This window comes from Aedes albopictus, chromosome 2 (assembly GCF_035046485.1).
Source record: "Aedes albopictus strain Foshan chromosome 2, AalbF5, whole genome shotgun sequence".
NCBI lineage: Eukaryota > Metazoa > Arthropoda > Insecta > Diptera > Culicidae > Aedes > Aedes albopictus.
In genome coordinates this window covers 160,870,714-160,894,730 of record NC_085137.1, presented here as the reverse complement: position 1 = coordinate 160,894,730, position 24,017 = coordinate 160,870,714, and the positions used below count along the sequence as shown (strand labels likewise).

The 24,017-nt window shown below is 42.4% G+C and overlaps 1 protein-coding gene across 4 annotated transcripts in view; it reads right to left on the bottom strand.

Moving 5' to 3' along the window:
- Positions 1-11,743: 11,743 nt before the first annotated feature.
- The window catches only part of LOC109405903 (ELAV-like protein 4), a 63,963-nt gene continuing 51,689 nt past the window's right edge, over positions 11,744-24,017 (bottom strand). For 3 of the 4 annotated variants that reach the window (XM_062850651.1, XM_029859443.2, XM_029859442.2), the window contains 6 exons: positions 22,042-22,145; positions 21,818-21,971; positions 21,599-21,637; positions 16,061-16,289; positions 15,806-15,989; positions 11,744-12,856 (listed from right to left, as the gene is read on the bottom strand). In XM_062850651.1, coding sequence (XP_062706635.1) covers positions 12,695-12,856; positions 15,806-15,989; positions 16,061-16,289; positions 21,599-21,637; positions 21,818-21,971; positions 22,042-22,145 — 872 coding nt within the window. In that variant the 3' untranslated portion in view covers positions 11,744-12,694. The remainder of the gene's footprint in view (positions 12,857-15,805; positions 15,990-16,060; positions 16,290-21,598; positions 21,638-21,817; positions 21,972-22,041; positions 22,146-24,017) is intronic. The other variant, XM_029859446.2, reaches the window with a different exon arrangement.

Sequence of the window (24,017 nt, the reverse complement as noted above, 5' to 3'; positions counted from 1 at the left end):
TTAATACTGAATGCGGTTTCTGTGTTTTTCTCCTCGGAAGAAGTATAAGTAATTGTTGATTTATAATAACTTGCTTCTTTGCTTTCCTATCTGCATGTAAATATCTTACTTTTCTTGAATATTCAATGGATAATTTAATCATAAATATAGTATTCATAAATTGGACTATATATAGACCTACGTGGTAGACATTAGTAATTAAAGAGTACCGGTTCCAGAATATGTTTCCTAGCGTGTTGTGTGAGTTCATTGGATTTGTCCCTTCCATTTGTCGTTGTGGAACAAATGTGCTGACAATAATGGAAGGAACGAGCATGCTTTATTTTGTCGAGACTAAGTCTCTGCTACATTATGGTTTCTCCAAGGTGTGGAAGAACGTATGTTGCGCGTACACTGATGTGGCTTCTGCTGACTGATATATCCGTCCACGAGTTAATCCACTTTGCCGTCGTGTGTACGTGGCGGTTAGTAAAAACTAGCACAACCTCTCTATATTTATTAGCCAAGGGTTTTTGTCTTTTGTTGTTGTGGATTTCTGCATATTTTATTATTGTTTCTATTGTATTATTCGAGAATGCTTGTGATTTCTTTCTTGGATGTATTTTGACCGCATAGGTTAAAAACACTAGACTTCGCCCTCAAAAATTTCTGCTCTAATCTTCGCCATTCAATACATAAAAAAATTAATATGCATAGAGGGGGCGAAGACTAGAGCAGTGGCAAAGATAAGTGTTTTCCCCTACAAAAAATATTTAAAATAAACATTGACTACAACAAACATAACAGTAAAATGAAAGATTAAGACTAATAAATTCTTTGTCTGAGATGAATGACTCATCCATGTCTACAACCACCCCTTACAAAAGTGAGAACAGGTGCTTTTCAATGATAGTGTGCCTTACGTTTTCAAAATGTTTAAAATTAGTAATTCATTATTTTGAGAATACACGATGATCCAATTCTATAGGAATATTAGCTGTAGATGCTTATGTTTTTATAAAATTATAAGAAAGACAATTGCACGTTCTTATTGAATCGACTGAATTCTATTCGATAATTGTTGGAATTTTTCAACTCATGCATCGTCATAAGATAATTCTGGTTAAGCAGAAAGTTAGCACCAACCCGTTAACGCCCAAGGTTTCATACAATTTGAATCATCATAAGAATGTGTTGTTCCAATGAAATATAAACATGATTTTTTGAAAAAAAAAAATGGAAATCTATGGTGAAATTGCAAAAAATATTCTTCAATGTATGTTCTCAATAACTTGGTAGTTTTTCGGCTTTCAGTCACAGAAAAAGCGTTGATTATTCTAAATCATTGCCTACTTTTCGATCCTATGGTTGGGATCTTCATCAAGGCCTGTTTATTGTGTAAAAGAGGGGGGGGGGGGGGTGCTCTTAATTTTTATAGTTCGTTTTTGATTAGTTTAATTACTCACTCGATATGAATCAACTTGTGAAGATCGTGTTGATCACACTGTGGAATGTCGTTTGCATTGGGTTCGGGCACCGTTCGGATGGTGCTCAAACTAGAGAGCAGCAAGATCAGCTGATTCACCAACACCTCCGCAACAACGATTACACCCTTAAATGAAACAACACAGCGCACGAGTAACTTTCACGCAGCGAGCAAAAAGACAAAAGAATTTTCACGCAGATTTGTGTAACACCGGATCAGCACATTTTTTGTGTTGATCCGGTGTTACACAAATCTGCGTGAAAATTCTTTTGTCTTTTCGGTCGCTGCGTGAAAGTTACTCGTTGCGCTGTGTACATCGAGTTCTGCGTGTACCCTCACACTCTCATCAACCGACTATTGCGCCAACCTCGACGGATCGAAAATACAGACAGGCCCACTGTCTATCGATCGATCCCGTATATCGATGGCCTCACACCTTCTATCAAAAAGATAATCACTAACAGCGGACTGCAGTTGGTAATACCTCACAGCAACAGGAACACAGTCGGAAACCTGTACAAAAGCGCTAAGGATCCCATACCTGTGCTTAACAAAAACAACGTGATATACAGAATTGACTGTAGAGACTGTCTCAGCGCATGCATCGGAATGACTACCAACAAGTTGCGGACCCGCATGTATGGCCATCAAACCCACATCAACACTCTTAAAAGCAAACTGGCAGAAGGTTACCAATACACCGATCCCGAAATACAGCTGTTACAAGAGAAATCGGCACTGATGAACCACTGCATCAATCACCAACACCGTTTCAACATCCAACAACCATCCCTCGTCGATTCAACCTACAAGAGACAAGCTCTGCAAGTGTTGGAAATGTGCCATATTGCGACGACTTCCAACACGGTCAACCATCGGACAGACACCGATCATTTAAGCTGTGCGTACACTGAACCAACACTTCATCTTGCAAATGACTGTAAACTGATATGCTTGCGCCCTTTAACGAACATCAGTCGAAAATCGGATGATGACCATACGCTCCGTTCAACATCGGATGGCGAACAATCGTATGCTTGTCATCCGATTAGCGTAAAGCATTCGTATAGGAATTCAGTTGCAAATCTTATATGACTCGAATGCGTTTCATTTGGAAATGAAATGTATGGATAATAGATTGTGAATGTAATTTATTTGATTTTAACTAGAAAAAAATATTGGAGTGAGACCGTATAGAAATAAAATATGGTTTCCTTGTAATTAACAATACTCAATTTTATTTATTTTAAAGCATTTTTCACGTTACACAAAAGGCTTCATGCTGAAGCAATCAAAACCACATTGACTTAAATAAATACACTCCGTTATGCTGCTGATTGCTAAAATGTTTTCCGGATGAAGGCGCGGTCGCTCCCACGGTCACTCCGGTATTGCAGGAATGCTAGTTGAAAGTCCCTGAAATTAGAACCAATTTTGATAATGAGCTAAAATAAACTAATTGTTGAATTTTATTTCCTACCATAACTTCACAGCGGTTATTCCACGTAAAAACTGAATTACAAATAGAAATCAAAACAAGCACCAACACCAACAATGGCTGCCGAACATCGTGCCGAACAAAACAGTTTTTACCACGGACTAGCGATACAAGTTCTTGCATGCGACGCGTTTCACGCATCAGCTGCTGTTCAGTGGGAAGCGCATACGAAAACTGGATGATATGCATTGTGGGGCACGCGCGGAGCAAACATCATCCAGTTTGTAGATGATCCTGTCTCGATTTCGCATCATCCGATTTTCGAATGATGGTGCATGCTGTTGGCGTTTCAATTGTAACACCTCAATCAACTGACTATCATCCGTAAAAGCTGTGGTTCGTCAGTCGGTTGACACAGTCAGTTGAAAAAGGGCGGATTCAATTTTGGATGGCTGGGAATGATGATTCATTCGTTCTAAGGAGGATATTTTCGTTCAGTGTACGCAAATCTGCTCTCAACGATCAAAACCCAGAGAGGAGCGAGAAATGTGTCGTCAACTTCTCACCAAAATCGACAAAATACAAGAATTCTAACCACCCCACTAACACAAACAAATCCGACCAACCAAACACCGCCAACTATAAACACCCCACAGTAACCCCAATCTGGCGAACAAGAACAGAAGTGTTCCCAAAGTGCCAAGTGTTGCGACTCGAACGGTTAAACGTACCACCCACCCAACATCTCAACCAGAGTGCTAGTTGGTCTAAGTATGAACGAAATTTGCTTCTCAAATCTCCTTTAATCAATAATTTCCTAATCACAAGTGCGGTGCCCGAACCCAATGCAAACGACATTCCACCGTGTGATCAACACGATCTTCACAAGTTGATTCATATCGAATGAGTAATTAAACTAATCAAAAACGAACTATAAAAATTAAGAGCACCCCCCCCCCCCTCTTTTACACAATAAACAGGCCCTGATGAAGATCCCAACCATAGGATCGAAACGTAGGCAATGATTTAGAATAATCAACGCTTTTTCTGTGACTGAAAGCCGAAAAACTACCAAGTTTCCATAGATCCAGTCAGTCCCCGTAAGAAATCACTATGTTCTCAATTTCTGCTCATTTTCTCAAGTTCTGTTGCAGCACAAATTTTATATTATAAAAATTCGGAAGTAATCCCTGGAAGAATTCCGGTATAAATTCCAATAGGAAACCCGGAAGAAACCTCGGTCCTTGCCAGTGAATCAAAATTCAACCATCGCGCAACAATAATGACAATGTCGCAACCTGTACTTGTTGCGACAAACAAACCCATGCGACATAAGTTTGTCCCAACTTGAAAATAATGGGATTAACATCGTGCACCACAAGTTTAGAGATTTTTAAGCCTTGCATTGCGATTTTCGAACGGTAACTTCGAGTCGGTAAACACTGCAACTCTGGTGAAGCTCTATCATCAAACCGTTTCGACTTTGGATTAGCAATAATTGATTATTCACGAGTTGAAAAGTACGCAACAAATTCAGCTTCTGTTTTGTCTGCAACCAAAAATTTCGAGATCATGTCATTATCTGTAACCGTCGCACCTTCTTTGTTGCTTGTTTTGTGCCTCTTTTGTCTGACAATTCTCTTCACTGGTCCTTGCAGAAATCACTGAAAAAATCCAGAGCAGAAATTCTCAATTAAAATATCTCGGGAGGACTCAACGAGGAATTCCTAGGGTGAATTTCTGAAAAAAAGTTGAAGGTATTCATGATGAAAGCCCCAAAAATCTGATAGTAATCCTTGAAAAAAAAATCTTTTGAATATCATACAGAAATTCTTGAAAGAATTCCAGGAGGGATCACTGATAGAAACTGGAGGAACTCCTCGAGGTATCCCAGAAGAAATCCCTGAAGGAATAATCAAAGGAATATCTTGAGTAATCTTAAGAAAAATCAATAAATGAAACGCGAAAGAATTCCCTGGAGGAATTCCGGAAGGAACTCCTAATTAATTCAATAGAGGAATTCCAGGAAAAATCCCAGAAGGAATCCTGAGAGGGATCTCTGAAGGAATTCCGGAAGGAGTCTCTGATTAAATCCCCGGAAAAAAATCCCGGGAGAAGTTCCTGAAAGGATCCCCGACGGAATAATAAAAAAAATATAGGCAGAAATTCCGAAAAATAAAAAAAAAATCTCGATTGTAAAACCAGAACAAATAAGTAAAGAAAACATAGGAGAAATTTTTGAAGGAATCCCAGCATGAATTTTGGGTGGAGTAGCGGAAGAAATCCCTGAAGGAATCCCAGGATTCACCAATTAAGGAATCCCAGGAGGAATTCCTGAAACAATGTCGGGTGAAATCCCGAGAGAAATCAATGAAACAATAATGGAATTGTTGACGCACGACATTAACAAGACGCGACACGAGACAAGACCTAACACTTATCGTTCATACTATCGTCAAAGCGTTAAAATTACCTTTGTTGTCGACCAGTTTAGGGAACAATGTAACCCATCCTTGGCTGCGTCAAATGATCGCACAATGCTCTTAGGGAAGAGCGGGGCAAGATGAGCACCCTAAGGACGTGGTTGAGTTTGTTGAAAGTTAACACAATTTTTCAAAGTACTTCGCAGTATAGTTCCTTTCTATATCATGTTTTCTACCACCCATAAACATGGCAGGGTTCAAAATTCACAATAAGGATAATTTCTTTGACTAAACAAAAAAGATGTTTTATGGTCAGTTCGAACATATTGCGGGGCAAGACGAGCACCCCTACGGGGCAAGAAGGGCACTTCATTAAAATCAAAATATTTCAACTATAGATTGGGCATGCATTGATTGATATAGTGAATCTTGTTTATAACTGTGGCATCACGTTCTAAAATTTTCATTTTTTTCGATTTTTAAAAAATTGCGGTGTTATTATACTTTGTACAAAATGATCCGAAAAACAGTGAACGGTTATCAAGTGGCTTATTTTCAGAAGTTAACGCAACCAAATAGTTGCAGAGAGTACGTAAACCTCTCTTCGGCACTATTGAGTGGATTACAATAATATCAAAACATTTTCTAGATTCCCATCAGCGGTGCTCATCTTACCCCACTATAGGAAAATAACTAAAATTGACTAAAATGCTTTGCAGTGAGCTAGTAATTGACTAATTTGATGATACTATTAAATTCTTTCGTTGTGAGGTACCTTTTACCAGGTTAACAAACAGGATGTACTTTATTCTAACGGATCATGAAGTTGTTTGGACAAAATTCGTCATAAAAGTAGTAAAACAGAGGGGTGCTCATCTTGCCCCGTCCTTACTCGTCCGGAATAAAGAGAAATCAGTTGATCGTCGTCGTGCTTACCAGGCCAAAAATACCTGATATGATCCTTCGTCCATCACTGGTTGCGTTTCGTTTGATATGAACATAGATTTCCAGGCATTAAGGTGAATATATAACGAAGCCACACCTCGAATTTTCAAGAGCACGAATCTGAGGAACCAAAAGTCGGATTGCGCTGAAAAGTTCATCGATTGGTGACCCGCTGGTAGTGACCAATCGATCAACTTTTCAGCGCAAACCAACCCTCGGTTCTTCAGATTTGTGCCTCTGAAAATTTGAAGTGTGGCTTCGTTATATATTCACCTTAAGATGCGAAGCGAAGCCTTTTTAACTGCATTGGTCAGCTTCGCATTCTTCCTATCTTTGTTATGCGTAGAAGTTACCGTATGTGCTGCAACTCCGGATTCGTTACATTTGTTGGTTTCCACTGCCTTTTTTGTTCTTTCCAACGTACCTTGACCTTGCGACGTGTTTGACCGTATAAACCGACGGGCAGTCGTTGCAAAGAATCTGCCAGACTGTTCCAGTGGGACTTTTTTATTGGAGTTGTGACTTTCGGGAAGAATGGGAAGCAAATTCCTTTAACTTCTTCTGTTGCAGGCCCTACACGTGATGTTCTGCCGGCGTTTTTTTCCGTTTGTGTTTTTGGAAAATCTTGTCTACAAAACTTTTATTGTAGCCATTAATTTCAGCTGCTTTGAAGATCCAAGACTTCTCTTAGTTAAATTGAACTGAAATTTAGTGAAATGAAGCTTTTTTTTGTGTGCCGTAGTGTGTAGTTGTAGCCTGACGTAATGTACCGATCGTTAGATGTTGACTTTCGATAGATACCAAACTTTAACATGTCGTCGTCATTTCTACTGAGTAGATCTAAGAAGGGTAACTTCCATCAACTTCCTCCTCGACAGTAAAGATCATAGCACAGACAAACAGACGTATCACTTGGGACAAATTGCGATAAAAATCATCGTCACGAAAACATAATCGCCCAATACTAATCAGGCTGTGTTACGCAAACGACTCAGTAGGTGCCGGTAGTGAGCAAACGTCAAACAGGAGCGAAAACGATGCAAGCGCCGTGACCGAGCGATTTACGAACTACACAATATTTGAACTAACCGTTAAAAAGGGTAACGATGAGAAGTGAGTAGAGGGAGACGTCTGTTTGTCTGTGATCATAGTGTTGTGCTGGGAGTTTGGCTAGCGTTTGGTCCAAATAGTACTCTTTGACAGGGACAAAAACATCATCTACATAGCACTTCCAAACTATTGGGAAGAGTTTGTATTTTTGAGTATCAGTTTCAAAATCACTCATGAAAAAATGTGCTAGCAGAGGCGATACTGTTACCATAGACTAATTTCTTATCCATACTGAGCCCTAAATTTTGTTTATAACGCCGAACGAAAAGTAAACATCGTAGGTATGTGTCAAACGTTCGTAATCGTTCTTGAGTCGTAAATTTAAAGGTTCACGGGTGTCGTTAACAGTTCTTCGGAGCAATGAAAATAGCATTGCAAGTGCGAAAACTTATTGTAAGAGATTGTGAAAATGGTCTCTCATACAGGAATATCGCGAAAAAGTTCGGCGTTAGCTTTTCTGCAGTTCATAAGCAGTGGAAAATCAACAACGAGGAAATGTTAGTGATAGAGACGGTCGTGGGAGAAATCGCTTAACGACAGTCAGCTAAGATGCTCGAATCCTGCGAGAAGCGCGAAGAAACTGGAAAGTAACGAGCCACGCTATCAAAGAAAGCTTGTCCCTGAATATTTCTGCAAGAACTGTTCGTCTACGATTGGAAGAAGCATGGATCAAGAACAAGTTTGCTGTACGCCGTCCTCTCATCAGTAAGCGCAACATAGTCAAACGTCTAGAATCTGTCAAAAATTATGCCGATAAGCACACTTCTTTTTGGAAAAGAGTTCTTTGGGCAGACGAGCTGTTCGGAAGCAAACAACGCCCAGAGTATGGATTAAACCAGATGAGGAACTTATGGACAAAAATGTAAAACATGTAAAACGTGTAAAACACGGAGGAGGCAGCATCATGGTGTGGGGATGCTTTGCGTGGTCAGGAGTTGGAGAATTAGTTCGAATTGACGGTATAATGGCTGCTGACAAATACATCGACAACGACAATCTGTCTAAAAATCTGTAGGTATCTCTGATGAAGGCTGGGCTCGAAAATGACTTTGTCTTCCAACAAGATAACGACCCCAAGCGTACGGCTCATAAAACTCAACCGTTTTTCCGTGGATCGCGCATCAAACTGTTGGATTGGCCACCCCAGTCACCGGACTTGAATCCGATCGAGAATTAGTGGTCGATATTGGATTCTAAAATGGACAAAACCAATGTTACCAACAAAAACCTGCTCTTTGAAGCTTTACAGGATACTTGGGAATCAATCAACGAACGTCACCTGCAAAACCTCGTTGAAAGTATGCCACGTCGATTGGAAGTAAATAATTGAGAATATTTGATGAACTTTTCGAAAAGTTACAGCCAGTTAACCAGTTTTTGAAAAGTGAAAATTCTGCTTGTCCCGACCATTTTGGCTGTCCTCTGTATGTTGACACTTTTTTTATTTAGAAATTTCACAAAAACAAATTCGCTAGAAACTATGTGAGTAACTATTCGAAAAAATCCTCCAAGAGTTGTACCAGAAGTTTGTCCTGAATAATTTTTTTTCGAAAATTGGGCACAGATTATAAAATGAATCTTTACCAAGGCCCTGTCCTGGTTGCCACAGTAAGAGTACGAAATCCCCGACCCCCTAAGAGTTTGGTAGAACTATGAAAAGTCATCAAGATACCATGTTTTACCAGATGATGGATAATGATGGATCTTCTACACTCACTTTAATCGGGATTAGGGCGATATCATGGAACCATTACAACACTAATGAATGTAGCCTTTCCAGTACAGTTAGTGTACGAGAAAGACAAAAAGGTGTTGCTATTTAGTTCTTGGCAAATTTTGCAAGGGGCCCTGATCGAAGGTGTTTGAAAAAGTATGTCTCTTCGCAAATGAGGTTTATCGAAAAGTCCTACCACGACTTGTTCAGAATTTCTTTCAATAACTACTTCAGGAATTCCAAATTCATCCAAGGATTTGCCGAAGTGTTCCTGCTAGGATTTCTCCCATAATCCCTCCGAGATTTTCCAGGATAATATTTTAAAAAATTCCTTCATATCTACTTCATACCGAGGGCGCAAAAAAATTAATTCTCCATACAACTGGCTCAACTTTGACTCTCCAGAACTCTTGGATTTTCTAACAAAACAACAATAAATTTTACTCATTTGAAAGACTAACTCTTTGTCTTTCGATTTCTTGCTTTGACTTCCTCCATCAATTTCACAGAGGAATCCTTCGAAATTCCTACGAGTATAACTATAACAGTTCCTGCGAAAAGTTTTTCAAGGATTCTTGCTGAATTTCCTCCAAGGATCTCCAAAATTTCCCTTAAGGATTTCTCAACACTTTCCTCCAAAGACTCCCTTATGATATTTTTTTATATTTTTTTAACTCTAAAATTCGTTTAAGGGCTTTTCCAAAAGCTCTTTAAAAAAACCCGTCCAAAAAAAATTAAGCAAATTCTTGCACAAATGCCTTTAAGGATTCTTGCTGAATATCATTAGACTACTCCTTGAATCCCCAATTTTGAAACAATTGATTTACTTTTTGTACGCGGCGAAATGCTTAATAGTATATAGCCGTGTACAAGAAATTGAGTAAATTGGTTTGAAATTAACAGACTTATAGCGGAAAAGTGCCCACAATACCAGCCACTGCCTAAGTGGTTCGCCATCCTATAGCAAATCCTGAAATAATAACACTAAGGGACACTTCTTGGCAAAATTCGAAAAAGTGTTCCTGAAACAAAAAATCAATCCTGTAACAAACAGAAGAGATTCACGGAGTTTTCGGAAATAATTCCAGGAAGATTTCACAAATGTTAAAATCAATGTTCAAAGTTGAAACGACAGTTGAGAAAGATCGTTTTTGAGGACTGTTGATAACAAATTATATTTTACAGAACAAAAAATACAAATGGAATTAATAAAAACACATTTCAAAATAAAGTTTAAATAACTCACTTTACTCATTCTTCATTGATCATTTCACGGTACAGATAGTGCACTTAAAACCAAAACTGATGATGATAACGATAATAATTAACTCATTGTGAATAAATATGCGGTTCGACCTGCATGGGACGACCGTGAAACCATTAAAATATAACTACAAATACACTGAATATAAACAATTACTTTGAATAAACTGACAAATGAACGTTATACTTAAACAATAGTACCATTACACGGATAAGTTAAATCATACAAACACATCGATACACAAATAAGTTTGATTAAGCATATAAACACGTGTATTGATAACTCGGTAATCGAAATAAACTGGACTAGAATTGGATTCCTTGTAGTAGCACTGACGACCGAAATCGGGTCACGCTTTGACTTAGTTAAGACTCAGGTTCGTGATGTAGGGGTAGGCGGGGCAATATGGACACCCTAAGGTTTTTGCCAACTTTACCTGACAAGATGTCAAAAAAGTTTAGTTTTTTGATACATGTATCCTTTTAAAGTCTATTTAGCATCTATTGCATAAGAATGCTCACGAAGAAAAATGATTTATCCACTTCAAAAAATGTTATGAAAAATGTTAGTTTTTCATGACCGTCTTCAAGCATACGGGGCAGAATGGACACCCCCATGGGGCAATATGGACACCATGAGAGTTTTACGTACTTCGTACATTATTTACACCTATAAAGTCATTTCATTACAAAACAACTATTATGGATGAATAATACGCCGAAGTAGTTCACTTTTTTCAGTTAATTTAAATTCAGGCTGTTTTGGATAAAGCTTCGTTTTTGTCGGCTGTACAGCTGTGCCTAGAACAACTATTTTCCACTGCTGTTGTTTTTTGACCAATTTGTTTCACCCTATGTCTACTATAGTGAACATTTAACCGAAAATATACTGAAATCGAAGAATTTGGTTGGTTTGTGATTTAGGTTATATTTTTCCCTTGCCGCTTCTTTCAAAAAGGTGAGTGTCCATTTTGCCCCGGCAGCAGAAAATATTTCCAAACTTGATTTTTGATATAATAAAGAAGAAAATATAAACATGTTAAGCATGTAGATACAGCAAAACTACTTGCATATGTTCTAGAAATATCAAGTTTTAATCGACCTGTAATAAATTAATCACTAAATCTTATTTTAGATGGTGTGAAAACTATAATTTCCATGCACAAAAAACGGAGGACGCAACTTTTTCGTGTAAAATCAAGGCTAATTTTAATTTCGAATGTTTCTTTCCTGAAACTACGTTTTAGACAAATGGACTATAATCTCCATTCATTAAAAGTTCAAAAAAGTTCGAATATTTCAAAATATTGAGGGTGTCCATTCTGCCCCGGGTGTCCATAATGCCCCGCCTACCCCTACGGTGGCAACACGTTTAAAGGGTCAACTGTTGGATGTTTACTTTATTTCTTAAAATCAAACGTCCCAATATAAAACCATACAACTCAAAGGTACAAACTTATGATGTAACAAATTAAAATAAACGGTTATTACAATTGCGTCAGCAGTAATGTACATACGAAAAGAAATCCTCCAAAGTGTAAAGTAAAACAATGATACAGAAGAATAAAAAAATCATCGAAACTCAACGAAATCAACGTTCGGAAAAAGAACTCAACGGTCAAGCAAGATAAAAACAAACTCAATAGTAAAAAGAGCAGCACTATCGACTCACAGAAGTATCTCACCTTTCGTGCTCTCCTACGTCAGCTTGTGTAAATTTTCCCTACTTTTCCATGCATACCAGTCACGTGTGACTAAATTTATCTAGTAAAAAGATTCTCCTATCAAAACACTTTTTCCCTAAAGACGGTTGTAAAATGGAGCCTCTTGATGGTGCGGAGCCAGACGAGCTCCCACCAAACCATCCGCAGATATAACACCCGCTTCGAACAAAAAAAAAATCATGGAATTGTTTTACACCCGATTCGCGATCAAGATCGATCGCGTACGCTCGCTGCTGACCGTGCGTGGCTGTGGTTCTATCACAATCCTGGAACCCACAACCGGCCACTACTACCTTGCTATCATAATATGTGTATGTATATTTTGGAGGATTCTTTTCCGTCATTTCTTCTTTCTCTCTGTTTGTGAATCTCATTTTCTGGAAGAGCTTACTTTCCGGACCGGTCCGGGGGCATCGAGGTCCAAATACTGACATTTGCATTCCACGTTCTTAAGCTTAAGGTGATCGTAACTCTAGAAGCATCTCGTCTTATCCAAAATCCAAAAGAAATCAAAACCGAACCAAAATCAACATTCGTTCACCTTCTCACAATCTCCTGAAACGTAGGCTATGGGCTAACAACGGGCGATCTTCGAACGGCGACAACAGCACCTTACGAGTTCTTGGATTTGTTGGTTTTGAAGCTGACCTGCAGCACCCGGTTGCCGAGCGTGTATCCATTCAGGGACTGGATCGCTACGACCGCTTCGTCGTAGTTGGTCATCGTGACGAAGCCGAAGCCCTTGCACTTGTTCGTCTGGAGATCCTTGATGACCTACAAGAACAGAGTCAAAATAAAAGATATTCTTGATATCATTGATGCAAATAGATAATCCTGGACAGGATTCCTGGCAAATAACTGGAGGTTCCTTGACAGGAATTTTGGCAAAAATCATAAAGATTCATGGCGAATCCTCGTCAGGATTCCTGGCGAATCCTCGTCAGGATTGCTGGCGAATCCTCGTCAGGATTCCTGGCGAATCCTCGTCAGGATTCCTGGCGAATCCTCGTCAGGATTCCTGGCGAATCCTCGTCAGGATTCCTGGCGAATCCTCGTCAGGATTCCTGACGAATCCTCGTCAGGATTCCTGGTGAATCCCCGTCAGGATTCCTGGCGAATCCCCGTCAGGATTCCTAGCGAATCCCCGTCAGGATTCCTGGCGAATCCCCGTCAGAATTCCTGGCGAATCCCCGTCAGGATTCCTGGCGAATCCCCGTCAGGATTCCTGGCGAATCCCCGTCAGGATTCCTGGCGAATCCCCGTCAGGATTCCTGGCGAATCCCCGTCAGGATTCCTGGCGAATCCCCGTCAGGATTCCTGGCGAATCCCCGTCAGGATTCCTGGCGAATCCCCGTCAGGATTCCTGGCGAATCCCCGTCAGGATTCCTGGCGAATCCCCGTCAGGATTCCTGGCGAATCCCCGTCAGGATTCCTGGCGAATCCCCGTCAGGATTCCTGGCGAATCCCCGTCAGGATTCCTGGCAAACACTTGTCAGATTTTCTGACAAATGCTCAGCAGGATTCCTGACAAATCCTCGTCAGGATTCCTGGCAAATTCTCGTCAAGATTCCTGGCGAATCCTCGTCAGGATTCCTGGTGAATCCTCGTCAGGATTCTTGGCGAATCCTCGTCAGGATTCCTGGCGAATCCTCGTCAGGATTCTTGGCGAATCCTCGTCAGGATTCCTGGCGAATCTTCGTCAGGATTCCTGGCGAATCCTCGTCAGGATTCCTGGCGAATCCTCGTCAGGATTCCTGGCGAATCCTCGTCAGGATTCCTGGCGAATCCTCGTCAGGATTCCTAGTGAATCCTCGTCAGGATTCCTGGCGAATCCTCGTCAGGATTCCTGGCGAATCCTCGTCAGGCTTCCTGGGGAATCCTCGTCAGGATTCCTGGCGAATCCTCGTCGGGATTCCTGGCGAATCCTCGTCAGGATTCCTGGCGAATCCTCGTCAGGATTCCTGGCGAATCCTCGTCAGGATTCCTGGCGAATCCTCGTCAGGATTCCTGGTGAATCCTCGGTAGGATTCTTGGCAAATCCCCGGCAGGATTTTTGGCAAATCCCCATCAGGATTCTTGGCGAATCTTCGTCAGGGTTCTTGGCGAACCCTCGTCAGGATTCCTGGCGAATCCTCGTCAGGATTCCTGGCGAATCCTCGTCAGGATTCCTGGCGAATCCTCGTCAGGATTCCTGGCGAATCCTCGTCAAGATTCCTGGCGAATCCTCGTCAGGATTCCTGGCGAATCCTCGTCAGGATTCCTGGCGAATCTTCGTCAGGATTCCTGGCGAATCTTCGTCAGGATTCCTGGCGAAACTTCGTCAGGATTCCTGGCGAATCGTCGTCAGGCATCCTGGTGAATCCTCGTCAGGATTCCTGGCGAATCCTCGTCAGGATTCCTGGCGAATCATCGTCAGGATTCCTGGCGAATCCTCGTCAGAATTCTTGTCGAATCCTCCTTAGGATTACTGGCGAATCCTCGTCAGGATTCCTGCCAAATCCTGGTCAAGATTTTAGGTGAAACCTCGTCAGGACTCCCGGAAATCCTCGTCAGGATTCTTGGCAAATGCTCTTCAGGATTACTGGCGTATTCTCGTCAGGATTGCTGGCGAATCCTCGTCAATATTCCCGGAAAATCTTCGTCAGGATTCCTGGCAAATCCTGGTCAAGATTTCAGGTGAATCCTCGTCAGGACTCCCGGATATACTCGTCAGGATTCCTGGCGAATCCTCGTCAGGATTCCTGGCGAATCCTCGTCAGGATTCCTGGCGAATCCTCGTCAGGATTCCTGGCGAATCCTCGTCAGGATTCCTGGCGAATCCTCGTCAGGATTCCTGGCGAATCCTCGTCAGGATTCCTGGCGAATCCTCGTCAGGATTCCTGGCGAATCCTCGTCAGGATTCCTGGCGAATCCTCGTCAGGATTCCTGGCGAATCCTCGTCAGGATTCCTGGCGAATCCTCGTCAGGATTCCTGGCGAATCCTCGTCAGGATTCCTGGCGAATCCTCGTCAGGATTCCTGGTGAATCCTCGTCATGATTCCTGGCGAATCCTCGTCAAGATTCCTCGCGAATCCTCGTCAGGATTCCTGGCAAATCCTTATCAGGATTCCTGGAAAATCCTCGACAGCATTCCTGGCGAATCCTCACCAGGATTCCTGGCGAATCCTTGTCAGGATTGCTGGCGAATCCTCGTCAGGATCCTTGGCAAATCCTCGTCAGGATTCCTGGCGAATCCTCATCAATATTCCCGGAAAATCCTCGTCAGGATTCCTGGCGAATCGTTGTCAGGATTCCTGGCGAATCCTCGTCAACATTCCTGGCAAATCTTCGTCAGGATTTCTGGCAAATCATCGTCAGGATTCCTGGCGAATCCTCGCCAAGATTCCTGGCGAATCCTCGGTAGGATTCTTGGCGAATCCTCGGCAAGATACCTAGCAAATCCCCGGCAGGGTTCCTGGCGAATCCCCAGCATAATTCCTGGCGAATCCTCGTCAGTATTCCCGGCGAATTCTCGTCAGGATTCCTGGCAAATTCTCGTCAGCATTCCTGGTGAATCCTCGTCAGGATTTCTGGCGAATCCTCGTCAGGATTCCTGGCGAATCCTCGTCAGGATTCCTGGCGAAACTTTATCAGGATTCCTGACCAATCCTTGTCTAGATTCTTGGCGAATCCTCGTCGAAGATAGTACAATTTGAAATTTTAATTCCATTTAGAAACACTCACCTTAACCGACTGCACCGCTCCGAACGGACCGAACAGCTGCCACAGCACATTCTCTTCCGTTTCCGGTGCCAGATTGTACACGAAGATGCACCACCCAGACCCGTTGGCAATGGCATTGGTCGGGATCATCGTATTGGCCAGCAGATCTCCCGCTAGCGGTGAGTATCTGTAGTTTGGAATGGCACTACAAATACAAAAGAGAAACGAAAATCAGTTGCACTGTTGATTCCCAATCTCCTTGATCGAGATCCAAACCTGAATCGTCCCGTCGGATGATGGATCGGACCGGGGAACCGTCGCGCTGCCTGTGGTCCCAGATAGGCCGCCAGCGGTGGAACGGTTTTCGTATTGCTCGGATTGTTAGCGAACTTGACGGTGATCGGTTCGGTGGAACCCTTCGGTATCGTACCGTTGAGCTCTTTGATGGCCTTTTCGGCTTCCACGCGCTGATCGAACCGGATGAAGCCGACGCCCTTGGAAAGACCTGATGGGAAGGACAATTGGATGAGAAATATAGATCCAAATATCTAGAACTGTGAAACGAATCGTTGCAACGGAAATATAAAGGAAAAGATAAATACGATTAACAATAGAACTGAACAGATCATAAACATCGTCAGGATTCCCGGCGAATCCTTGTCAGGACTCTAGGCGAATCCTCATCAGGATTTCTAACAAATCCTGACGAATCCTGGACAGTATTCCTGACTAATCCTGGACAGGATTCCTGATTAATCCTGGATAGGATTCCTGACGAATCCTGGAAATAATTCCTGACGAATCCTGGACAGAAATCCTGACGATTTCTGGACAGTATTCCTGACTAATTCTGGACGGGATTCCTTACGAATCCTGTATAGGATTCCTGACGAATCCTGAGCAGGATTCCTGACGAATTCTAGGATTCCTGACGAATTCTAGGATTCCTGACGAATGCTTGACAAAATTCCTGATGAATCCTGGACAGGATTCCTGACGAATCCTAGACAGGACTCCTGAAGAATCCTGAACTAGATTCCTGATGTTTCCTAGACAGGATTCCTAGCTAATCCTGGGCAGGATTCCTGACGAATGCTTGACAAAATTCCTGATGAATCCTGGACAGGATGCCTGAAGAATCCTAGACAGGATTCCTGACGAATCCTACACAAGATTCCTGAAGAATCCTGAACTGGATTCCTGACGAATTCTGGACAGGATTCCTGACAATTTCTGGACAGGATTCCTGACAATTTCTGGACAGGATTCCTGACGAATCCTGGACAGGATTCCTGACGAATCCTGGACAGGATTACTGACGAATCCTGGACAGGATTCCTGACGAATCCTGGACAGGATTCCTGACGAATCCTGGACAGGATTCCAGACGAATCCTGGACAGGATTCCTGACGAATCCTGGACAGGATTCCTGACGAATCCTGGACAGGATTCCTGACGAATCCTGGACAGGATTCCTGACGAATCCTGGACATGATTCCTGACGAATCCTGGACAGGATTCCTGACGAATCCTGGACAGGATTCCTGACGAATCCTGGACAGGATTCCTGACGAATCCTGGACAGGATTCCTGACGAATCCTGGACAGGATTCCTGGCGAATCCTGGACAGGATTCCTGGCGAATCCTGGACAGGATTCCTAGCGAATCCTGGACAGGATTCCTAGCGAATCCTGGACAGGATTCCTGGCGAATCCTGGACAGGATTCCTGGCGAATCCTGGACAGGATTCCTGGCGAATCCTGGACAGGATTCCTGGCGAATCCTGGACAGGATTCCTGGCGAATCCTGGACAGGATTCCTGGCGAATCCTGGACAGGATTCCTGGCGAATCCTGGACAGGATTCCTGGCGAATCCTGGACAGGATTCCTGGCAAATCCTGGACAGGATTCCTGGCGAATCCTGGACAGGATTCCTGACGAATCCTGGACAAGAATCCTGACGAGTCCTGGACAAGATTCCTGACGAATCCTGAACAGGATTCCTGGCGAATCCTGGACAGGATTCCTGGCGAATCCTGGACAGGATTCCTGACGAATCCTGAACAGGAGTCCTGACGAATCCTGAACAGGATTCCTGACGAATCCTGAACAGGATTCCTGACGAATCCTGGACAGGATTCCTGACGAATCCTGGACAGGATTCCTGACGAATCCTGGACAAGATTCCTGACGAAACCAGGACAGGATTACTGACGAAACCAGGACAGGATTACTGACGAATCCTGAACAGGATTCCTGACGAATCCTGAACAGGATTCCTGACGAATCCTGAACAGGATTCCTGACGAATCCTGAACAGGATTCCTGACGAATCCTGAACAGGATTCCTGACGAATCCTGAACAGGATTCCTGACGAATCCTGAACAGGATTCCTGACGAATCCTGAACAGGATTCCTGACGAATCCTGAACAGGATTCCTGACGAATCCTGAACAGGATTCCTGACGAATCCTGAACAGGATTCCTGACGAATCCTGAACAGGATTCCTGACGAATCCTGAACAGGATTCCTGACGAATCCTGAACAGGATTCCTGACGAATCCTGAACAGGATTCCTGACGAATCCTGAACAGGATTCCTGACGAATCCTGAACAGGATTCCTGACGAATCCTGAACAGGATTCCTGACGAATCCTGAACAGGATTCCTGACGAATCCTGAACAGGATTCCTGACGAATCCTGAACAGGATTCCTGACGAATCCTGAACAGGATTCCTGACGAATCCTGAACAGGATTCCTGACGAATCCTGAACAGGATTCCTGACGAATCCTGAACAGGATTCCTGACGAATCCTGAACAGGATTCCTGACGAATCCTGAACAGGAATCCTGACGAATCCTGAACAGGAATCCTGACGAATCCTGAACAGGAATCCTGACGAATCCTGAACAGGATTCCTGACGAATCCTGAACAGGATTCCTGACGAATCCTGAACAGGATTCCTGACGAATCCTGAACAGGATTCCTGACGAATCCTGAACAGGATTCCTGACGAATCCTGTTCAGGATTCCTGACGAATCCTGAACAGGATTCCTGACGAATCCTGAACAGGATTCCTGACGAATCCTGAACAGGATTCCTGACGAATCCTGAACAGGATTCCTGACGAATCCTGAACAGGATTCCTGACGAATCCTGAACAGGATTCCTGACGAATCCTGAACAGGATTCCTGACGAATCCTTAACAGGATTCCTGACGAATCCTTAACAGGATTCCTGACGTATCCTTAACAGGATTCCTGACGTATCCTTAACAGGATTCCTGACGAATCCTGGACACGATTTCTGACGTATACTAAACAGTACTCTTGGCGAATCCTGGACAGGATTCTTGACCAATCCTGGACAGGTGGTGAATCCTGAACAAGATTCCTGGCAAATCTTGAACAGGATTTCTGACGAATTTTGGACAGGATTCCTGATGTATCCTGGACAAGATTCCTGATGTTTCCTGGACAGGATTCCTGACGAATTCTCAACAAGATTCCTGACGTATCCTTGACAGGATTCCTAACGAATCCTGGACACGATTCCTGACGTATACTAAACAGAATTCTTGGCAAATCCTAGACAGGATTCATGATCAACCCTGGAGAGGGTTTCTGACGAATCCTGGACAGGATCTGTGACAAATCCTGAACAGGATTTCTGGCATTTTAGACAGGATTCCTGATGTATCCTGGACAGGAATCCTGGCGAATCCTGGACAGGACTCCTGACGTATGCTGAACAGGATTCCTGACAAATCCTGGACACGATTCCTGGCGTATACTAGACAGAACTCTTGGCGAATCCTTTGCAGGATTCTTGACCTATCCTGAAGAGGATTTCCGATCAATTCTGAGCACGTTTCCTGGCGAATCCTGGACAGGATTCCTGACGCATCCTTCAATGGATTTCTGACAAATCCTGCACATGATTCCTGGCAAATCTTGAACAGGATTCCTGACGAATTTTGAATAGGATTCCTGATGTATCCTGGACAGTATTCCTGACGTACTCTGGACAGGATTTCTAGCATATCCTGCACAGAACTCCTGGCAAATTCTGACGAATTTTGGACAGCATTCCTGATGTATCCTGGACACGATTTCTGACGTACCCTGGATAGAATTTTTGACGTACCCTGGACAGAATTTCTGACAAATCCTGAACAGGTTTCTGACAGATCATGCACAGAATTCCTGGCAAATCTTAAACAGGATTCCTGACGAATTTAGGACAGTATTCTTTATGTATCCTGGACAGGATTCCTGACGAATTTTTGACGAATCCTAGACAGGATTCCTGACGAATCTTGGACACGATTCCTGATGAATCCTGGACAGAATTCCTTACGTATACTAGATAGAACTCTTGGCGAATCCTGGACAGAATTCTTGACCAATCCTGGAGAGGATTCCTGACCAATCCTGGATAGAGTTCCTGGCGAATTTTGGACAGTATTCTTGATGTATCCTGGACAAGATTCCTGGCGAATCCTTGACAGGACTTTTGACTCTAGACAGGATTTCTGACGAAACTTAGACAGGATTCCCGATAAATTCTAGGCCGGATTATTGGCAAATCCGAGACAGGATTCCTGCAAATCCGAGACAAGATTCCTAACGAATCTTAGACAGGATTCCTGAGGAATCCTGGACAGGATTGCTGACGAATCAGAGACGTAATTGCTGACGAATCAGAAACGGGATTCCTGATAAATCATAGAATGATTGACGAATCCTAGAAAACACTCTTGACGGATCCTCGATTAGATTTCAGACGTATCCTAAGATTTCTGACAAATCAAAACCAGGGCGTAGACAGGATTATTGACGAAATGTAAAGAAATCCTGACAAATCCTAAACGAGATTCCTGAAAAATCAATGAACTCCTTGCGAATTTATCCTGACAAACCATAGAAAGGACTCCTGTCGTATCCATCCGTGTTTAATACGGCTAAATTGAATAAGTACCCGAGCGAAGTCCAACAACAAAATTACAGCAAATCGAAAACATGATTGGTATTCAGCAACAAAATGATATCACATTTTGATATCAGTTTATCTTCACTCAATTTGATTTCAAATTTTGTTTCCGGTTTGATATCATTTTAAATTAATGCGAATATTTTGTGTTAGAATAGTTTTGAATACTTAACCGTTAAAACGACCAAAACGACAACAACTTGAGTTATTAAAAATTTTCAATATCACAACAAACTAGTTTTCAATTTGCTATCAAACTTTGCTCGGGTTTGCATCCTAACGCATACGATTTGCTGAACATTCGTTCAAAACCACAAGCTCAAACACCAATTTAGCCGCAGATGAGAGAAAAATGACCCCCCCCCCCCCCCCCCATCATTAAAACCATTACGCTAGCGACAACATAGCTACAAACATGTACGCCCTCAATGTGGTAGGGTATCGCGCCACTTGGGCGGTGGCTTCTATATTCGTCTGTTTGCCACTATAACTCAGCCAAATTTGAACCAATTGACTTGAAATGTTGTACACGGGTAGATACTATACCTATCTCACCACATTCAAAAAGTTGTGTCAATTGGTTCAAATTTGACTGAGTTATAGTGGAAAACAGACGAATATAGAATCCACCGCCCAAGTAGCGCGATTCCCTATGATGATAAATTCCACGGCGTGAGATTGATTTGAATTATGCAAATATTTAAAGAGCGCCACTATGTACTGAGTGGAAATAGAAATTCTGATTCAAATTCATAGCTTTTACGAAAAAAATCACAACGAACATATAGAAAATCAAAATTAAATCTACCTACCGGGTGACGTTTCTCCAGAAGAGGAATTATACTGACGTGCTACATGAAACAGAAAAGTAAAACAAAAGAAACGAAAAAAAAACGAAATGAAAATTAACATTTGAAAAATGTAAACTAACACACTTAAACTAACTTAATTTGTGAATGGAACTTAACGAAAAAATGGATGATTCAACCATTTTAGAAAGAACAAACCAGACAGTAAAGAGCTGCACAAACCTGTAATATTGTCACACAGTATGCGGGAGGTGATGATGCGTCCGTACGGGCTAAACAGCGATTCCAGATCCGCCTGCAGCATGTTCTTCGGCAGGCCGGACACGTACAGGTTCGCTCCCTTGATTGCCTCGGAGCTTGGTCGTGCAAAGGATACCTGAAATTAGAAAAAGGCGAAAAGTTGGAAACAATTTTCAAACGATGCAGGCGGAGAAATTAGGACCCACCTTGATTTGCTTGTTTTGCAACCTTAGGCCGTTGAGTGTGTTGATCGCTTTGCTTGCATCCTCCACCCGCTGGTAGTTGACGAATCCGTAGCCCAAGCTTTGACCTGTAGTGGAGAAAAAATGGATCAAAGAAAAAATGTCTGTATTAGTTCTTTTTCTATGAGCTAATTACAGCAGAGGTTCTCAATGCGAACGCTACGGTACACTACCCAGTAAAAAGTTTGGTCCGTATAATTCACTTTATACATCAAAACTGTTGAATGCGTACCAAAGCGGAACCCATATGTGTAACTCAGGCGACTTTTCTAAACTTTTCATCAACACTGGCTAAACCTATAGGTGAAAAAAATCAAGTTTTTCAAGCCTCTCGAACACAGAACTCTTAGACTCTCAGAAACTCCTTTAGAAACATTTCGTACTTCGTATATGTAAAATTCATCATTTATGTAGTTCCGCGTCAAAATTTGAGCTCAATCCAATCTTGAAAAATCGGATCTAAAAAAAACCTAGTTTGTGTCTATAATATTTGGCTTTACCTGTGTTTAATGTTTCTATTCACGCAGTCTCAGGTAACCACGAACTAGTGGTGAATTCAATGTCTGTTTGAGGATCTCCCGGAACTCCATTGTAATGGTAATGGTAATTGAAACTAGGAGAACAAAGTCCAAAATGCCAGGCCGCCAAACGTGTTAAATCCAATGCCATGCATGGCCATCGCGAAGAACCCGAGTTTACAACACCAATGAAAATTTGCAACTTATGGTTTTTGTGCTTGCAATGAGGTTTTGTGGTAATTTTAGTACCATCAACGTGTTTCCAAGGAGATTGGGAAACACATGGAGGCGCATGGCTGTTGATGCTTACGCAATTCATGTTAGGGGAATTCAAATATGACGACCATAGTTTAACGGAGAGGGGGTGACACTTCTTTATGTATTGAGTTTTCGAAAAAAAAAGCGGGACAGAGGGAGAAAAGGGAGTTGGAAATGCCTGAAAAATTATGGACGTAATTTTTGAATATTTTCATGAAGTGCATTGCACCACTTCCGTTTTACGAACCAACTTTAAAAATCACTAAAAATCGATGAAAATGTATTGGCTTTGTAAATATTTCTGCAGAAGTATCAAGCTAATATTGTCCAGTTGCTGATATCACTTTGAATGCCTAACTAATAAGGCTATTTATCATTGAAAACAATGAAAGTTTGAAAAATGGTATCTTAACCAGACTTGACAGCAAATTCCTCGCGAAAAAATGAGGAAGCGACTTCGGCGATTCTCTGAGGAGTGAAAATAAAACTCAGAAATCACAACGCAAATCCTCAACAGCACCGAGCGCGAGCTTGCCGCGCAGCGAGTTGTTCGTCCAACACTCATAATTAGGTACTTGTTGTGTTTCTCACGTCCACTCACATTCAAAAAGGACTCGGGAGTTCCTCTCCCATACATAGAAAGACTCTCGAGGCGAAAATCGCACTCAAAAACCCGAAATAATCATCGGCTCTTTTTTCGTTCCCCTTTTCATCGCTCAGTTTTTATTGCCTCTCTGTTTGGGGTTCGCAAAACACCGCTCTAGAGCATGTTGCAAAACTCTTTTGATTTCGAGGAAGATTATCAAGCCTGATCTTAACCCACTTTCCTCTACTAGTGCTATCAGTCTGAAATGTTTTAAAGCCTGCCCCTGCTCCCTCAGCTCTGAAACGCCTTGGAACGTCAACGAAACCCCATTTATGGGGAAGCCTGTGAAGCCCCCTAAAACCCCCGAGAACCATCTGAAACCTACTTGTGCACATTCCACGACTGGAGTGATGTGACGCAGCTCGACGACTCGCATATCGAGGTGAGAAATCTCCACTCGAATAAGGTGACTCTCCATTTGATTTACACGGTGAGTCTCTTCATTCGAGTCAAGTTTTCTCACCTCGATATACGGACTTTTGTCACATTACTCCATTTGCAGAACGAGCACAACTAAA